Consider the following 16,007-nt stretch of genomic DNA (forward strand, 5'->3'; position numbering starts at 1 on the left):
TATAATTATATTTAATATTACGAGAACAAGTATATCATTATTGAAATAGACGTACTTTTCATCTGACAGTCAACTCATTTTTGCAGCTCGACACATAGGCGCATTAGCTCAGGTTATAATATTAACTGCCAGTCTTGTTATCAACTTGTTGCAGGAGCTGTTATTTAAAAGTGACCACCAGCAGAGGTCTGTGAGGTTTTTCAATGTAAAACTGTGTATTCCTTTCACAAGTGAGGAGTGCACGCTCAAGAGTGGTGTGATTATTTTACAATCCATTCACACAGGAGAATAGGATTTGATTGGTCGTTGCAGGGGAAGCAGTATTCACCTCTCAGTTCTCCTGCCTGAAGTGGATTGTTATAGCACATTTATTACACTCTCTGTAGAGTCTGCATCCACTTTAACATGTCTGACTAATCTCAGCCTTTACTTGGCCAGACTGCATCCATGTGTCTTACAGATCGGCTACTAACCAGGTTAGATCGGTCCTCCAGCGTTAGATGCATGATTGCTGCAGTTATTTTTGGTTAATGGCAGCATGTGTCATGATGCAAAGATTTCAAAGCGCTTCATATTTGAACAAAAAAATGTCAGTTCCAAATTATATGCTTTTATTTGTCTCTTACATGAGCCCAGACAGTCTCCATCACTTTGTGCACAGCATCTTTTAATCTCTGTCATCGCAGGAGAATAATATTTTGTGAAAAGCTATTTGCAAGCACTTTCACAAGTATTGATTAAATGTCTCTTGCTACAGAGACCTTGTGAATCTTCAAAAGCGAAGGCTGGGTTATTGCCCTTTTAATTCTGAGCAGGAAGTATATAAAGATAGTCGCTCCTCTGTGTGATTTCTGGATTAAATTGGTGCAGTGTTTAATTTTGCCCCCACATAGAAATAAAAAAAGAAATAACAGTCCTTATGATTCCTCCTCTGCCAATGGATGCTATTTCTGTATGACCTTATCTGTTGCTATAGCAACTGTTGCTACTCAAGAAAAGAAAATTTGCTTTATTCAAAAGCCTTATTGGCGATACAGTTCTCGAGGCATTGCTGTATTTACAATGGAATAATACGCTTGATTTAAAAATGTGTGCCGCTTAGAATTATGTGCTTTTATTTCAATTTATAATCCTTTCAGGCTTATTACAAAATGTCTGGAGCAGTTCTTTAATGTCGTAGCCCTGTTTTTCCTGTCTGTATATTAATATCATATGAAACGTTCTAAAATTGTTGTAAACATGAATATATCTAGCGTCACATCATTCTATGTAATTTCAAATATTTGAAAGTTGTTTCCCTTGCTTCCTCAGCTGTCCTTATTTACACCGGACCACTGGTGACACAGAGCGCAAGTACCATCTACGCTATTACAAGACAGGCACTTGTATCCATGAGACAGATGCTCGGGGGCACTGTGTGAAGAATGGCCTCCACTGTGCTTTCGCTCACGGGCCACATGATCTCCGCCCTCCAGTCTATGATATTAGGTGACACACACAGCAAATAGTCGCCTCTCTTCCCCCTTGTTAAACTTTTTCACTCACAAGCCTCACGATGGATCAAAAAATAATCCGCCAATTTTGACGTAATGTAAATAAAATACCTGGAATGCAACTTGATACATTTTGTAAAAAAAAAATGGAAAATACCTGTGTGATGGTCCAGTGACACTTGTTTTTGCATTGTGCTTTGTATTTATCAATTTAGTATTTTGAGATTTAGATACAACTGTTATTCAATTATCATCGAATTGGGTTGTGATTACTGCTCTTAGAGAGGATAATCATTGAAATGTAAAGGCACTGAACCAATCTCTTTAATTTTGTATTTTTGTTTATGCTAAAGAAGTGATTCAAATAACTGTATTTGTTCTGTGAACAGGGAGATTCAAGCACAAGAAGCCCTTCAAAATGGACAGTTGGGATCCGGGGAAGGTATTCCTGATTTGCAGCCTGGTGTATTAGCCAGCCAAGCTATGATTGAGAAAACTCTGACCGAAGACCCTCGGTGGCAAGGTAAGAATCCTCTTCCTAAATTATTGTCTCATTCATTACCAAACAAACCCCAAATCAATAAAAAGATTCAAACCTCTTATTTTCGACGAAGCTGAATGAAAAATTACTTCAATACTTTGTTCCGTGTGCTTTCTTTTTCTCTTTTTGCAGATACCAACTTTGTTTTAGCCAATTACAAAACAGATCAGTGTACTAAGCCCCCAAGACTATGCAGACAAGGCTATGCTTGCCCCCACTACCACAACAGTAGAGATCGAAGACGAAATCCACGAAAGTTCAAATATAGGTAAAATGTTACTCAGTTCGCATTAAGATAACACTTGGTATTACGTTATAAAACAGATGTAAGAGTTCTGGTCCTATGTGTAACACTACAGGTCAACCCCTTGCCCAAATGTGAAACATGGGGATGAATGGGGAGAGCCTTCAAAGTGTGACAGTGGAGACATTTGTCAGTATTGTCACTCTCGCACAGAACAGCAATTTCACCCCGAGGTGAGTGGATTTTCCCTCCCGTCAAATTTAAGAAGTGGTAAAAGTCACATTCACCTTTGCTGATGGTGACATTTCAGTATTTTTGAGTATATCATTTGGGTTTTTGTTAAATAATTTAATCATTTTATTTTGTTGGCTGCTAATGATAAGGCAGCTTCACTCTCGTAGCCCAGTGCAGGAATTTTAACCTGGTTTCCCCATGTCTTGTGATTTGTTTGTCTTTTTCTAAGATCTACAAATCTACCAAATGCAATGATATGCGACAAACTGGATACTGTCCCCGGGGACCTTTTTGTGCATTTGCACATGTAGAAAGTAAGTGAAAGCTTTTCGAGTTTGAGAAGATATAATATATACAAACCTGGTTTGTTACAGAACTAAAGTTTGATATTCATCTTTTTAAAATCCTTCCAGGAATTCCCTCCACAGAGGAGACCATGAGTTCATTGCTAACAGCGATACAGTCGAGTTCACAGTCCCAGCTGGGCTCGCAGCAGTATTCAGAGTGTCCAATCAGTGAGTGGAACAGTGGAGGAAACTCCACCACCAGCGCAACCAGTAGCAACGGACAACTAGGAAGTGTATGTTTTCTTTCTCTGTTGTTACAGATGTTCCTCAATCGTCATTTATCAGAATCGCTTTGACGAGAGGAAACTTTTAAACCAGAAACCAGCTTAATAACAATTCAGGTGCTGCCAACCAGCCTATTACATGACAACATGTTGTTGTTTACCACAGTCTCACCGCTTGGTTGGCACGTTTTTTTTAGTACTTTTTTTTTTGTCATTACCATTTCTTATTATTGTTTAACATTTCATTACCACATTACTTTACAAATCAGAGGTTATTTCTTTTCGAAAGCGATATTTCAGAGGAATACTCAGTTAATACAGAGATCATCAGTTAATTATATATCTTAGTTATCAAACCAAGATATATTCTCATGTTTCTCCTAGCAGCCATTACCTTAATTTTCCATTCATTATATTGGTTTATTTATTTTTATGTTTTGACCATCGTTTTATTAAGATTATGTGCATTTTTGTCTTTCTCAGGTTTCATGTTCTAATAGCTCAACTGTAAGGCCAGGCTCAGGAAGCGACAGTTTGATATCCCCAGTGGGATCCTTCAGCAGGCCCAAATCCTTTACTAATAGTAGTTTATGTTCAGAGTCCACCACATCCAGTGTCTCATCTCTGACGTCTAACTATCCCCGAGCTCCGGGCTTTGAACGTGAGGATCAGGTACACAGACTGCTCTTTTCAGCTTTAGAACCAATGCAACACAGTGACAGCATAGGGCCTTACACCTATTGTTTGAAGTCACTATTTTTATTCACTTCTCATTCATTATTTGCCATGTCATCACTTTCAGTCATTTTCCCATGAATTGATTTTATCATTATTATTTGGTCATTTCATGTGTTAGGTTTGTTCCTGAGAAACATTATATTGTATAATATCTGTAAACTAATGCCAATGTATTGTGCGAAACACTTCATACGGTGTATTTATATTTAGTTATTATCACAGTTGGTGTGATGACTGTGGTGGTGAGATCATTCACTCTGTGGGAGTTGTTGAAATATGCATCTACAGGAAGCACTGAAGGCCCAAAGGATTTATAAAGTATTTAGTAGTTAATACCAGAGTGATTTGACTTGAAAATCCCATAAGAATATATTTATAATCTGTGTTCCATGTTCTCTATCTGAGCAGCACAATCTTACAATCGGCTTGCCTCAAAATATCTTCACACTTCACACACAGGAGTATTTGTTGCTGCACAGTGAAAATTCCTCTTAGTCTAGGTTTCATGTGCTTCCTGATGTTGTAATTACAGAAGGATGCCACCCACTCATAGTAAAATGTTCTGTATGGTAATTATCACAATAACAAGAACTTGCTAAGCTCTGTGTGGGAAGTGAAAATGCCATAAAGTGATTTTAACTGTTTGGTTGTTAAACAGATTCCTGTCTCTGAAATGTGCTGTTTCATTGTCATTTGATCTTCTTTAGATTAAGAACAAGGGGCAGATGGATCAAAGATTCATGGACCAAGAAAAACAGGTTCGGTTTGTTTTCTTTTTGTGATGACAGATGATACATAGTGATGATTGTGATATTCTCTTTTGAATATATATCGTTTTTTTTATTTACTTTGAAACCCTCAACTATAATTAACTCAACAAATGCCTGCTGTGCTCCACCTTTAGATACAGAACACTGTATTCTCTGCGGTAAACCCTTTGGCATCGAGCTTTACCTCCAGTATAACATCCAGTCTGGCCTCTAGTATTGGATCAGATAGTTCTTCACCCACCACCTTATCAACAATGAATGCAAAAGCCACTCCTTTCTACCCAGGGAGCAACACGGTGGAGTCTGTCATAGGTTAGTCATACGTAAAACCAAAGTTAAACTTGTCGAGCTGACTGCTACCACTGTTTCCTGTGGTCATTAGAATGTGTTTTGTTTTCCCTCAGGATCTGCTCTCGACCTCAATTTTTGTGACATCAATGTTGCATCTCTTGATAAGGAGTTAGAGGAGCAAGACCACAGTATTGGGTTGGCAAGTAAGGACCTGTAGCTCATCGAAGCACTACCAGATTAACCATTCACCAACAAACAATCTCCTCTTATTTTGAAAGCATCTTGTTTGTCACCCACAGGTCACAGAATGCTCGTTGGTTCAGCTCCCGTTAACATTCCCGGCTCCCTGGCTCGATCGTCCTCTTTCAATTCCTCGTCCTCGCTCTCCTGCTCCCCGATGAGCTCCCTCTCCCAGTCCCTATCTCAGTCCCTCCTGTCAGCGGCAGTGTCACAGCAGAATCAACCTTCCAATATGTTAGCCAAACAAGAGCTTGGCCTTCTGGGAACACCCACCTCCTCCTCCCAGAACTCTTTGGGTAAGCTGATAGCATCAGACGTCTTGCTCCAAGTGACAAGGAAAGCGTGTGTGTGTGTGTGTGTGATTGCTGTTGTGATTTTGATTCAGTTAGAAAAAAATATTGGTTTCTACAAAGAAACTGCACTAAATGAAATTGTTCTAAAGTTGCACACTAACTTTTTTGTCTTTTATTTCAACTTATAACTCACCTAGGCTTAAATGGAGGTGCCAGCAACATTTGGGACTTTATCAGCGGCAGCTTTTCACCGAGTCCGTCTCCAGTTTTCAGCAGCCTCCCCTCCATAACCAGCAGCGCTGATCTGGCCCGCCTTTTCAGAGAGCTGGACGAGGCCAAGAGGAAGATCAAACAATGGGAGGACGCCTGGCTACAGGTCAAACAAGTGAGTGTACTACCTCCTTACTCCATAGTTGGTAGATATTAAAAGTAGGGCTGGGCAAGTTAACTCGTTTTAATCGAGTTAACTCATCACTTATTTAACTCAGACAATTATTTTATCTCGCATTAACTCAGGTTTGATTATTTATTGTTTTATTGTGAAAGTCAGGCTTTTATTTTGTGAAAGTCTGTTGCTGACTGCTGCGGAACCGGAAAAAAGAAAATAATTGGCGGATAAACAACCATGGATAAGGCTACGGAGCTTTTACATGGCCATTTTCATTTTAAATTTCTTCCAGACGGCGGAGTCGACAGAACCAAAGTAATTTGTAGCCACTGCCAAGGTGAATTTTCTTATCACCGGAGAACTTCCAGTCTAAAATATCACCTGAATGCAAAACACACAGTTGATATCAGCAAATCACTCAACAAAACAGCGAGTGGAGTGAGGCTTCGGCAGACTACGTTAGACGCAGGGAGGAGTATACATTTTTCATAACGAAGAGGATAACATTAATGCCCTGGCAGTGGCATTGAGCTTTAATTTTGTATTTGCTTTGATAACATTGTTAAGTTGAGATTTACACTGAATATTTTATTTAACTGCTACTGTATTAAATGCTGATGTTAAAAGTGTTTGCACAACAAATGTTATGGCACTTTCGTTCATATGGCAGAACATTGAAAAAATATTGCGTAATACACTACTTTTTAATTCATTATTGGATTTTGCGTATACAAATGCGATCAATGGTGATTAATCAGGGAAATCATGTGATTAATCGCGATTAAACTTTTAATCGTTGCCCAGCCCTAATTAAAAGAAAAAAAAAGATGACTATTTTCTCATTGCCAGTGGAGGACTTTGTCTTTCTGGTTTTTCCTTGATGACTCATGTTTGCCAACAGAAATGCACACAAACCAAAGTGTCAGAAACCTCGCTGTCTTGCATGATATGAAGAAATCACTGTTGCAGATGCAATAAATAACAAATATTATTAAGTGATAAATATTTAAAAAACATTCATGCTTATTTACACGCCTACATCCAGAAGTTCAATGCACGTCATACTGTTTCACAGGAATATGTGCAGGGTTGGCATCTGTACTACCAAGATAAAGAAGAAGAAGTTGGCCTGTTCACACGGGTGTTATGTTTACATCACTGCTGATCGGAGCCAGGGCTGATTAAAAACCTGTGTTGACTGCAGAGTCATTTGACGCGGGAGTGAATGCTGATTTAATCCATTCCCGTTGCAGACAAAGGCCAAATGTTAGTTGGTGTTAGTGGGTTTTTTAACCATTGAAAATGGGCCTCTATAAATGAATGCTTGTTGCAAGACATGCCATAGTGTATCTAATTTGTATTCCCTTTTCATAGACTGAGAGATTAATTTAGCAAATCACAAGACTTCTCTTTCTTCCAGGCCTGTGAGGCGTGTCAGAAAGAAGCTCGCGAAGCAAAGGAACAAGCAAAGACGGCCGAGGCAGAGCGTCAGATGTCCGAACAGAAATGGGAGGAAACCGAGCGCAAGTTGAAAGAACTCCACAGGGACTTTGATGTGCTCTGTCGCACCCCGGGAACACCTCTCCTGCGTAGCTACGGAGAGCTGGACAAGCTCTCCTTGTCAAAGCTTCACTCCATCCAGACTCAGCTGCGTAATGACCTAGACCTTATAGACGGGGTAAGAAAGAATAGATCATACTCAGCATTTCATTTGTAGCATCACCACAGTTTTTTCAAACAGTCATCCAGAGCTAGGTTTTTGCCATCGAGCATGCGAATTTTAAAGGTCTGCATGAACTGTGTTTTCCTTAAGTTGCAGCTGATATTCGCTCTTTTCTCCCCCAACAGGTAATATATCAGCTTCAGTCAAAGAAATGTATAGTTTGCCAAAAGCATGATCGTTGCGTTGTTCTGCAGCCTTGCCAACATTATGTGCTATGTGAGAACTGTGCACCTAGTAAAACAGAATGCCCCTACTGTAGAACAAAGATATTGAAGTGGTGATGTGTAACATAAGGTACTATTTAAAGAATTAGCCCTTTTGAAAAACTACTAATAGATATTAAGTACACTTTCTAAATAGTTATGTCTGTTTCATACAGTAATTCAATTCATTTGGAACAAAATTATGTTTAAATGACTAAACAAATGGCATTACAAGTCAGATTATGTCCAGGGAATTTAATCGTTGCACTTTTTGCTCATTTTATGTGACAACCAGACAGCATGCACTCAATTTAAAGTGCCCTTCCGCAAATCTTCAGTCATGATTCAGTCTTTTGAGAGGACAAAAAGGTCAAATCATTTATCATTGGCTTCACACTGCTATAAAGACATTTAGGGCGAACACAGGGCAGTCGCAGACCTCCATTCAAAATTACAAATACATAAAATGCAATCAGGACCAATAAACGTAAAAGTTAAATACACAAAGGCAATAATGAGTGACCACATGTCTCGCTGTTAATTGATCATTAATGCACTTAAGAACTTTTACAGAAAATCCTGTGGAAATGTGTATGAAACCAATAAAAGGTTTCAGTAATTATGTACTTGTGAATGTGTATGTGAAGAAAAGAAAACATGTGAAATGGATATAGCAGAGTTTACTGGACAAATTATAATTCAGTCTGGATCTTAGACAAACCCAATCACTAAAACATAACCATAATAACTAGTGCCGTTTCAGTGTGGGACGCTCAAATGCAAGGAAATCGTTAGTTCACTTGCGAACTACTGTGGTGTTGTTTAACATAAAATGAGCAAAAACTCAGAGCGGATTTTTTTTCTTTAATTAAAGAGGAATGTGACTCGTACCCAATTCAGAAATCCTATATTTTTATAGCCCAATTTGCCTTGTATTATAAGAAAACAATTTGTATTTGCACCATTTCATTGAGCAAGGAGCTTCTAGATCTGGTAATTGTGAAATAGGGCATGGATCAAGGTCATTGTATCAGAGAGCACACGTTTAAAAACTCCATGCTCTAGGGAATTAGCTCACTTATATTCTTGTATTCAGTGTAATCTTTGTCCAACAATATAGACCTAATATGCAGATTTGTAAAATGTTATTAGTGTTGAACAAATACCTGTGTCTATAAATCAGCGGCAGTAAATCAAACGAAGGAAACAACTAAACTGGGTGTTGTAACTTTGCAGTGTTCCTCTTTAAGTAAAGCCAAGTTTTGTTAAACCCCAAATTTTTCATTAACACTTAATGCAACAGTCAAGAATCCTTGTTTTTGACCAACTTTTTGAAGAAGTTTGATTTCTTATTAAAGCACTTTGTTGACCTGGGACTTTATTAAAGGGTATATAGAATTTTTGCTTTAAGCTGCTTTGTAGGTATTCTTTGTCTTTTTTTTTAGTTTTATACGTTTTTTCTATATAAGCTAATGTCTGAAGCAATGTCTGTGTGTACTGTGAAACATAACTTTAATATTTCATGTTTCCTATTGTTAAATCATTGCATGGTTCTACATATTAAGATTTCATAGAAAAAAGTACTTAAATAGTTTCTACTTTCATAGTTAGATTTATAAAATTTCAATCAAATAAGTGCAAATTTAAAATGCATTTTAGGCATAACCAGCAGCTATAATATCAGTAAGGCACATGCTCCATGTTAAGGCTGTTATTCAATCAGTTAGTTTTGTTTTGTAGAGATTTATATAGCCTAGCCACTAGAGAAGCATGTATTGTATTTGCTTAAATCCTGAAATGGTGATTTCTTTTTTTAGTAGGAATCTAGCCTCTTGACTTTGTCTAGAACATATCGGCCTCTAACTCTAAAGTGCCTTGCCTTAGTTGAAAAGGATGTGTATAGAGTTTTCAAAGCAAACGCAAGTAGTTGAAGCTTGTGCGCAGGTTTCTACAAAATGTGTCTTGTTTAACTTAGCAGAAGCGTCGACATGTGTGTATATGTATATATATACACACACACACACACATATATATATATTTATACAATATATAAATATATATCCAAATATGCCAGTGTAATTGTCAATTCCCAACAAGTATTTCTGTAGAAGATAATTGAAAACATGTGTAGTCAGTGCCTGTGTCCTGACTTCACCCTTAAAGATCGACCTCCCCTCTGTCCTCCGACCACCCACACACTCATTCCTCAGTCTCGGTGCTCTATCGGTGCAGCTTCATTCTTTGGAAATAAGGTTTTAACGTTTGGGAGTATGCAAACATAGAACATGTGGATTTGTATATCAACATATATAAAAGGAGCTTTTTAAACAGTTAGGTAACTTTAGTTAGTTTAATTGTAATATTTCTGCAGCGAATGAAGAATTCTGTAGTCAAATTGTCAGTTTGATTTTTGCTTAGGAGTCGTGCTTAGGTTCCTCTAATTGAAATGACCTTCTACTGTGTTTAAAAAAATTATTTTTATTCTTGCTTTAAATTCAATAGAGAAACATTTATTTCCAGGTACACCTTTTGCTACTTACAAAAATATGGGAAAATGCATTGTTTACATCCACATAAATGACAATTAAGCAACTCAGAGGAAAAATATCAAGAAAGGTTGTGGTATTTTAGCATTTTCATTATAATATTTCAGCATAAAAGGCAGGCTAAACACTTCTGGTATTGCATGTTATGCGATATATTAACCAGCTACAAAAAAAAAGAAAATAAGTTTGCACTGTGTCACTGCCAGAATATTTGTATTGACTTATTTTTAGTGTAGTAAAAGCTTAATAACTTCTGCAAGCTTCGCTGCTACTGGAAAATGTATTAATGTAACTTCTAGTGACACATTTAGATGTTTGAATGTTATTGTGCATCCACAGGTCAGATTTCAGAAAAATGAAATAATCTGTCTTCTGCATTTAACTTGACTTAACCCTTATTTGATTGAATTGTTCATTTGTAAATTCCATTTAAATCAAAGTTTCAGTACTTTTGTAAATTACATGTCACAGACTGATGTCACAGACCTCTACTACTGTAGATTACCCCTTTTTTTTCTTTTGTTCAAAAGTTGGTGCATTTTTGTGAGATTTCTCCCCCCCATACGCTGGATAGCAGTGTGAAATTCTGTTAATTACAGCTAATTTCACAGAGTCCTCTGGTCTATTTCTTTTCTTGTAAATTTTGAAGGGTAAATATCTACAAATTAACCAAATATGTATTCTAAGGAGAAAAATTACCCTTGAACAGAATTCAAAATAGTAGCTAAGGTATTAGAAAGATCTGGATGAGTCCAGCATTGCGTGTTGCAGGAATTCTGTTTTAGATGGATTTTTACTTTAATATTTCATTCAGTAGGACATAATATCCTCTTGGTGTGTACACAACAGGACTATGCCAATGGGTTTTCTTCTAACATTAATGGACTTAAGCCCAATTTTTGCAGTTTTACCAAAGACCTGTACTATCATTATTTCTTTTGTACTACATTTCATCATTACTTTTATTTCAGGTAGAAGCCTAAAATTTGATTTTGTTCTCATTTAAAAAAGTGATCACCTAGTACCTTAAATGGATATGTGGTTCATTAACAGTAATTAATGGCGTCTTTTTTCTCTCTTAAGTTAGCTCAAGTGCGTTGATACACATTAGAACAAAAATGCATGGGTCAGATCCTCACAAAATCTCTATTTGTCGTTTGAGTTTGTGCTAGGTATAAATTGACGTTTATGGCAGATATGTGCAATAGTGGCTCGCACATGCTGACCTTAACGAGGATTCTGTGTCGGTTTAACCGTTGAAGGAATGTCAAAGGTGAATGACATTTGTGCTTCTGAAGTGGCCATATATACTTCACTACAGTACTGTTTTGAAGTTCATTTTGTTTGTTGACTTTGCTTAAGTAGATGATCTCGATTACTTTTGGAAATTGGACATTTATGCATTATATGCTGTTATGATGGGCCTGACTGTAAGGTGCTTTCTTTTTAACTGACCCTTTGTTCTCCATTTCTGAAAGAAGTGGTCCAAAATATATATCTTCTTTTTGTGAAATGAGGATTGTGGCAAGAATCAATGGCAGATACAGACATAACTAAAACTCAGTTGTTATGATGGAAATTTGTTTTCTAGCCCTTTATCTCTAGTGGTCTACTTACCCTTATTCAAGTTTTCTTAAAAGAAACATTGGTAAGCACAGCTTACATTTCTGTCCATATTTCAGATTCGTTAAATGTATGTATAACGGACCAATTACACTTTGAAGTACATCTGTGCCTTTTTAATAATTACACAATGTTGTTTGGTATCAAGAGAATATATCTGACGCAGCATCTGTTCTCAGTTGCATGATCAAATATAACGTGTTGAATTAGAATCAAAATTCCAGTGCCTTACAACATTTTGTGGACCACAATGTGATTGCTAAGTGATCTTCGGCATTCGGGCCACTAATTGACTGATAATTTTCTCTCTCAGTCTGTATTTGCCATACCAATAAAACAAATTAAAATCTTACCACTGAAGTCACAGTTTTGATCTCAATTCGTTATTTGGCACCAAAAACTCAATTGTGAGGAAAAAGCACCAAAAAGGAAGAATCTTATAAATGAACTGTAAAAGATGTATCATGATGCTCTGCATTGGAATAGTCTAAACTATTTTGCATTATTGTTAGTTGTTGTGTCGTCTTTTTGTTTTTAATATAATGAAAATGGAGCCTGAAGATTTATGCAATCTTGTACTTGTATATGATTATGATGTATGAACTGTTCAAATTAAGTAAAATACTAAATGATCTGAAAGTGGAACCAGCTGTTCCGTGAGCTTCAGAAAATGTCATTAGAAATGTTATTTTAACTTTTGAAGCCCTGAAAGATTGAATGTATTGTTCTAAATTAGATATTCAATGAATGGGTCACTGAATATTATGGAGCGTAGTTAATTCTTTATGATGTAGCATCTAGTTATGAACTGCTCTTCAATAAAATGTAGTAGAACTAAAACAGATGCAAGTTTTCAAGTTTCTATTTGTCAGCATAATGAGGAAATATAAGGACAGAAATGTATTTTTCTCAGGTAATACAGCGATTGAATAGAAAATGTGTTATATCTGAGGAAACTGCATTTCATGGATTTATCAATGTCAGTGAGTTTAGACATTATTTATAGATAAATTAAGAAATAACTCCCTTATTTTGTGACAAGCTGTATAGTTGTAGGAAATTCTCTGATAATCGTAAACATTATTCTGTTGGTATATTGATATTCCTTTGTGTTGTGAACACAAAAATTGGTGCAAGTCTTAGAATACTAGATTTTGTTTTCATTTTCTACATTGAGGATTGTGTACTGCATAATTTCTGTAGTGTATAACTAGTTTGTCAACACTTGTTCACTTGTTACACTACAGTTATGCAATGGTTTACAGGTCACAGAATTATTTTTATCATCTTGAGAATTAAAATAATTTTTCATCCAAAGTGTGTGAATACTTTTTGTCTAAGAGCGCAACTTAACAAAATAAAGTTATGAAAAAAAGATGCTTGTGTCTTGAATCAAGTTGACACCAGATCTGGAGGAAGAACGAATCTTAGGAAAAACTTATTGGATTGCAAAAAAAAGGAAGTTTATGAAAAAGTATTCTCCGAGACCATACGTTCATCCTCCCTGCCACTAGATGGCAGCCTGAGCTCAGCAGCAGCTTCTGCATCTCCAGCTGGGATTGCACTTTCAGCAGTGGGGGGCATTTAAGGGTATCAGGTCGTCTGCCAAGTAGAGCTGCGTGTCAGGGATCCTGGTACCAATGGACCAGCAAAACAGGACATTTGTTTATTGCAGTGTTTACAAAGGTTATCTGGAATTGAGTCATATTTCCAGATCCAAAGTCCCAATAAATGATTAAATGATTTAGAGATACGCATTTTGCTTTAATGAATGATTGAACCTTGCAGCGTCCAATGCTTTGACATTATAGTGCAGCAGTCAGGAAGACGTGCACTCCTGTGATTGTGGGCCTCCACTAGTGCAATCCAGATAGAGGGCCTGGGTCTGCAGAGCCCACTGCATTGTTCTTCATCAAAAGTCTGTAGACAAATAGTCCAAACGTCCATTTGTACCTGACGCACTTGAAGGTGAAAGAGCTTCTGGGCCACAGGGGCCAGTGTGCAGCTCTGCTCAGAGGCTAGAAGGTCTGATGCTGAGTATCTGAAACATGAAACAAGAAACAAAGAGTAAAACACAGTATGTCTGTCTGTTATTGCCAAAGTACTTTATGTCGTGCAATGTGTAGATCCACTCGCCTGCAGTTGGACAAGCACCTTCTGCTGTCTCATTGACCGGAGCATAGAGCTCATCTGGAAAATCTTCTTCATCCTCAGTCACTTTCTGATATGATGCAGGTTCTCTGACTTTGCGGACGCAGAGATGGATGAGTCCTGCAGCCTGAGAGCCAGGGATGGGCCCGAGCACAGGTTCTCCGCATGGACCTCCAGGTCTAAGGAACCAGAACAAGTGACAGTGTATTAATTATAAAACTAATTTGCATTAAACACTTTTTTTCTTCCATTTGGACATTTTAAGTTAAACCCCCCGCAGGTAGTATAGTATATTGTGTATGACGATCCAGAAAGGATTGAATTCCCCAATTTTTATGCAACGAACAAAAGTAAACATCATCTTTAAAAGTGATTTATCTGGCAAATTACGAAATATAAATAAAAAAGATGTGCTTTGTAGTTTTTCCAGTAGTTTTTCTTTGCGGTTTTTATAAATATGACTTCAGAGGAAGCATTTTTTCTTTTTTGCTGAAGTTTTGGTGATGGAACATCAGGAGTGACCATGTGTCTCGTGGTCTGTAGAGAAGAAGATATGATCTTCTCATGTTTTCCTCACAAGAAGAAATACTATAAAAATACTGGAGCATCCCTAAAGAGATTTGACATCTGATTGTGTAATACTCACAAAGTCAAAGAAGAGGGGAAGGCTTGTTCTGAGGCCACTTCAGGTGTCGGTGACATCACGGCGCTCAGGTTACCGGGGTAATCTAGTTTTTGCACTGAGGCGTAAGCATCCATCTGAGCAGGAGAGGCCATCAGATTGTTGTGGCTGCTGTGGCAGAGCTGATCTCCTGCTTCGTCCTGTGGGCCTGAAATCGAGTCGGTGTGGGCGGCCACTTCTAGCCAGGCAGCGTAAATCATACATCACTGAGAATATCAGCTGAAAAACCTATTTCAACCATTTAAACATGAGTTTAGAGAATTGTCGTGAAAATACTTACATTCATTCACCTTTGACATTCCTTCAATACATTCACATATTCATTAATTTCACAATTTTTCAAGCTGCGTCGGCCTCTGTGTTTATCCGATGGTGTAATTTGTTTGTTTGCTGCCGCCTCCAGCTCCAAAAACCCAGGACCGGACAATATCATTGAACTTCAGCCACCTCCTGTCAGTTCACTGTGTAGGAGGCTCAGCCTTGGCCCAGGTACCTTCCCACACAGGGTCACCACTTGCTTCATGACGTATCAACGCTTTTGACGGGAAGGATTTTGAGTGGTTGTAGCTGGAACCATATGGAAATCTGAGAATGCAATATGGTCAAATAAACATTTTGATAAACAAACCTATTCAGACACTTGTGGTGATTCTGTGCTCCTCCTCCTCAAACTCTTCCTGAAAACCACAAGCAGAGCTCCCTGTGGACTTTAAGAGGCAGTAGATGAGTGGAGGTTCTTGACTTCTGGAGTGGAGAGTTCTGACAGTAGCTGGATTTGTTTTTTCTGAGGAGCAGAGAGTCTGAGGAACTTGTCGAATCCTTCACGATGAGTAGGCATAAGGACCCCGAAACAGCGAGGGCACAGACAGGTGGGACGGCAGCTCCAATGCTCTCAGACACTGACAAAGGTTCTGGGCCCGATTTGGCTCCAGGACTCACACACCAGACCAGTTGGGCAGAAGAGTGATTTTATGAAGTTGTGTGTTTAACTATGTTCTACCAGTGCTGTCACAAACTCAGTCTACGACAAGCAGGAAGAAGCCACTGACTCCCAGAGCAAATAATACCAACACTCTGTTTGAATGTGTTTGTCTGTTTGTTTTTGCACAATATTACACAAAAACAATCGAACTCGCTCCTCTGGACTCAGACTGAACTGGGGGAAGATTGTGTGTTCCTCTGTTGTGAGTCATGACAACGTGCAGACTCTCCAGCCTGAGGTGGCTTCTCCCTCAATTCCTCTGCTTCATTTCCTCGCACTGACTCCGGTGGATCT

General features: G+C 38.0%; 1 protein-coding gene across 2 annotated transcripts in view; it reads left to right on the plus strand.

The window, feature by feature from the left end:
* unkl (unk like zinc finger) overlaps positions 1 to 13,215 on the plus strand; it is a 15,755-nt gene extending 2,540 nt beyond the window's left edge. The window contains exons 3-16 of one of the 2 annotated variants that reach the window (XM_061090053.1): positions 1,312 to 1,488; positions 1,883 to 2,016; positions 2,167 to 2,302; positions 2,394 to 2,511; positions 2,742 to 2,826; positions 2,926 to 3,092; positions 3,567 to 3,755; positions 4,529 to 4,579; positions 4,726 to 4,903; positions 4,996 to 5,085; positions 5,182 to 5,418; positions 5,613 to 5,800; positions 7,224 to 7,481; positions 7,652 to 13,215. In XM_061090053.1, coding sequence (XP_060946036.1) covers positions 1,312 to 1,488; positions 1,883 to 2,016; positions 2,167 to 2,302; positions 2,394 to 2,511; positions 2,742 to 2,826; positions 2,926 to 3,092; positions 3,567 to 3,755; positions 4,529 to 4,579; positions 4,726 to 4,903; positions 4,996 to 5,085; positions 5,182 to 5,418; positions 5,613 to 5,800; positions 7,224 to 7,481; positions 7,652 to 7,807 — 2,164 coding nt within the window. In that variant the 3' untranslated portion in view covers positions 7,808 to 13,215. The remainder of the gene's footprint in view (positions 1 to 1,311; positions 1,489 to 1,882; positions 2,017 to 2,166; positions 2,303 to 2,393; positions 2,512 to 2,741; positions 2,827 to 2,925; positions 3,093 to 3,566; positions 3,756 to 4,528; positions 4,580 to 4,725; positions 4,904 to 4,995; positions 5,086 to 5,181; positions 5,419 to 5,612; positions 5,801 to 7,223; positions 7,482 to 7,651) is intronic. The other variant, XM_061090054.1, reaches the window with a different exon arrangement.
* Positions 13,216 to 16,007: the final 2,792 nt, after the last annotated feature.

Source organism: Limanda limanda, chromosome 17, assembly GCF_963576545.1.
Source record: "Limanda limanda chromosome 17, fLimLim1.1, whole genome shotgun sequence".
Lineage (NCBI taxonomy): Eukaryota > Metazoa > Chordata > Actinopteri > Pleuronectiformes > Pleuronectidae > Limanda > Limanda limanda.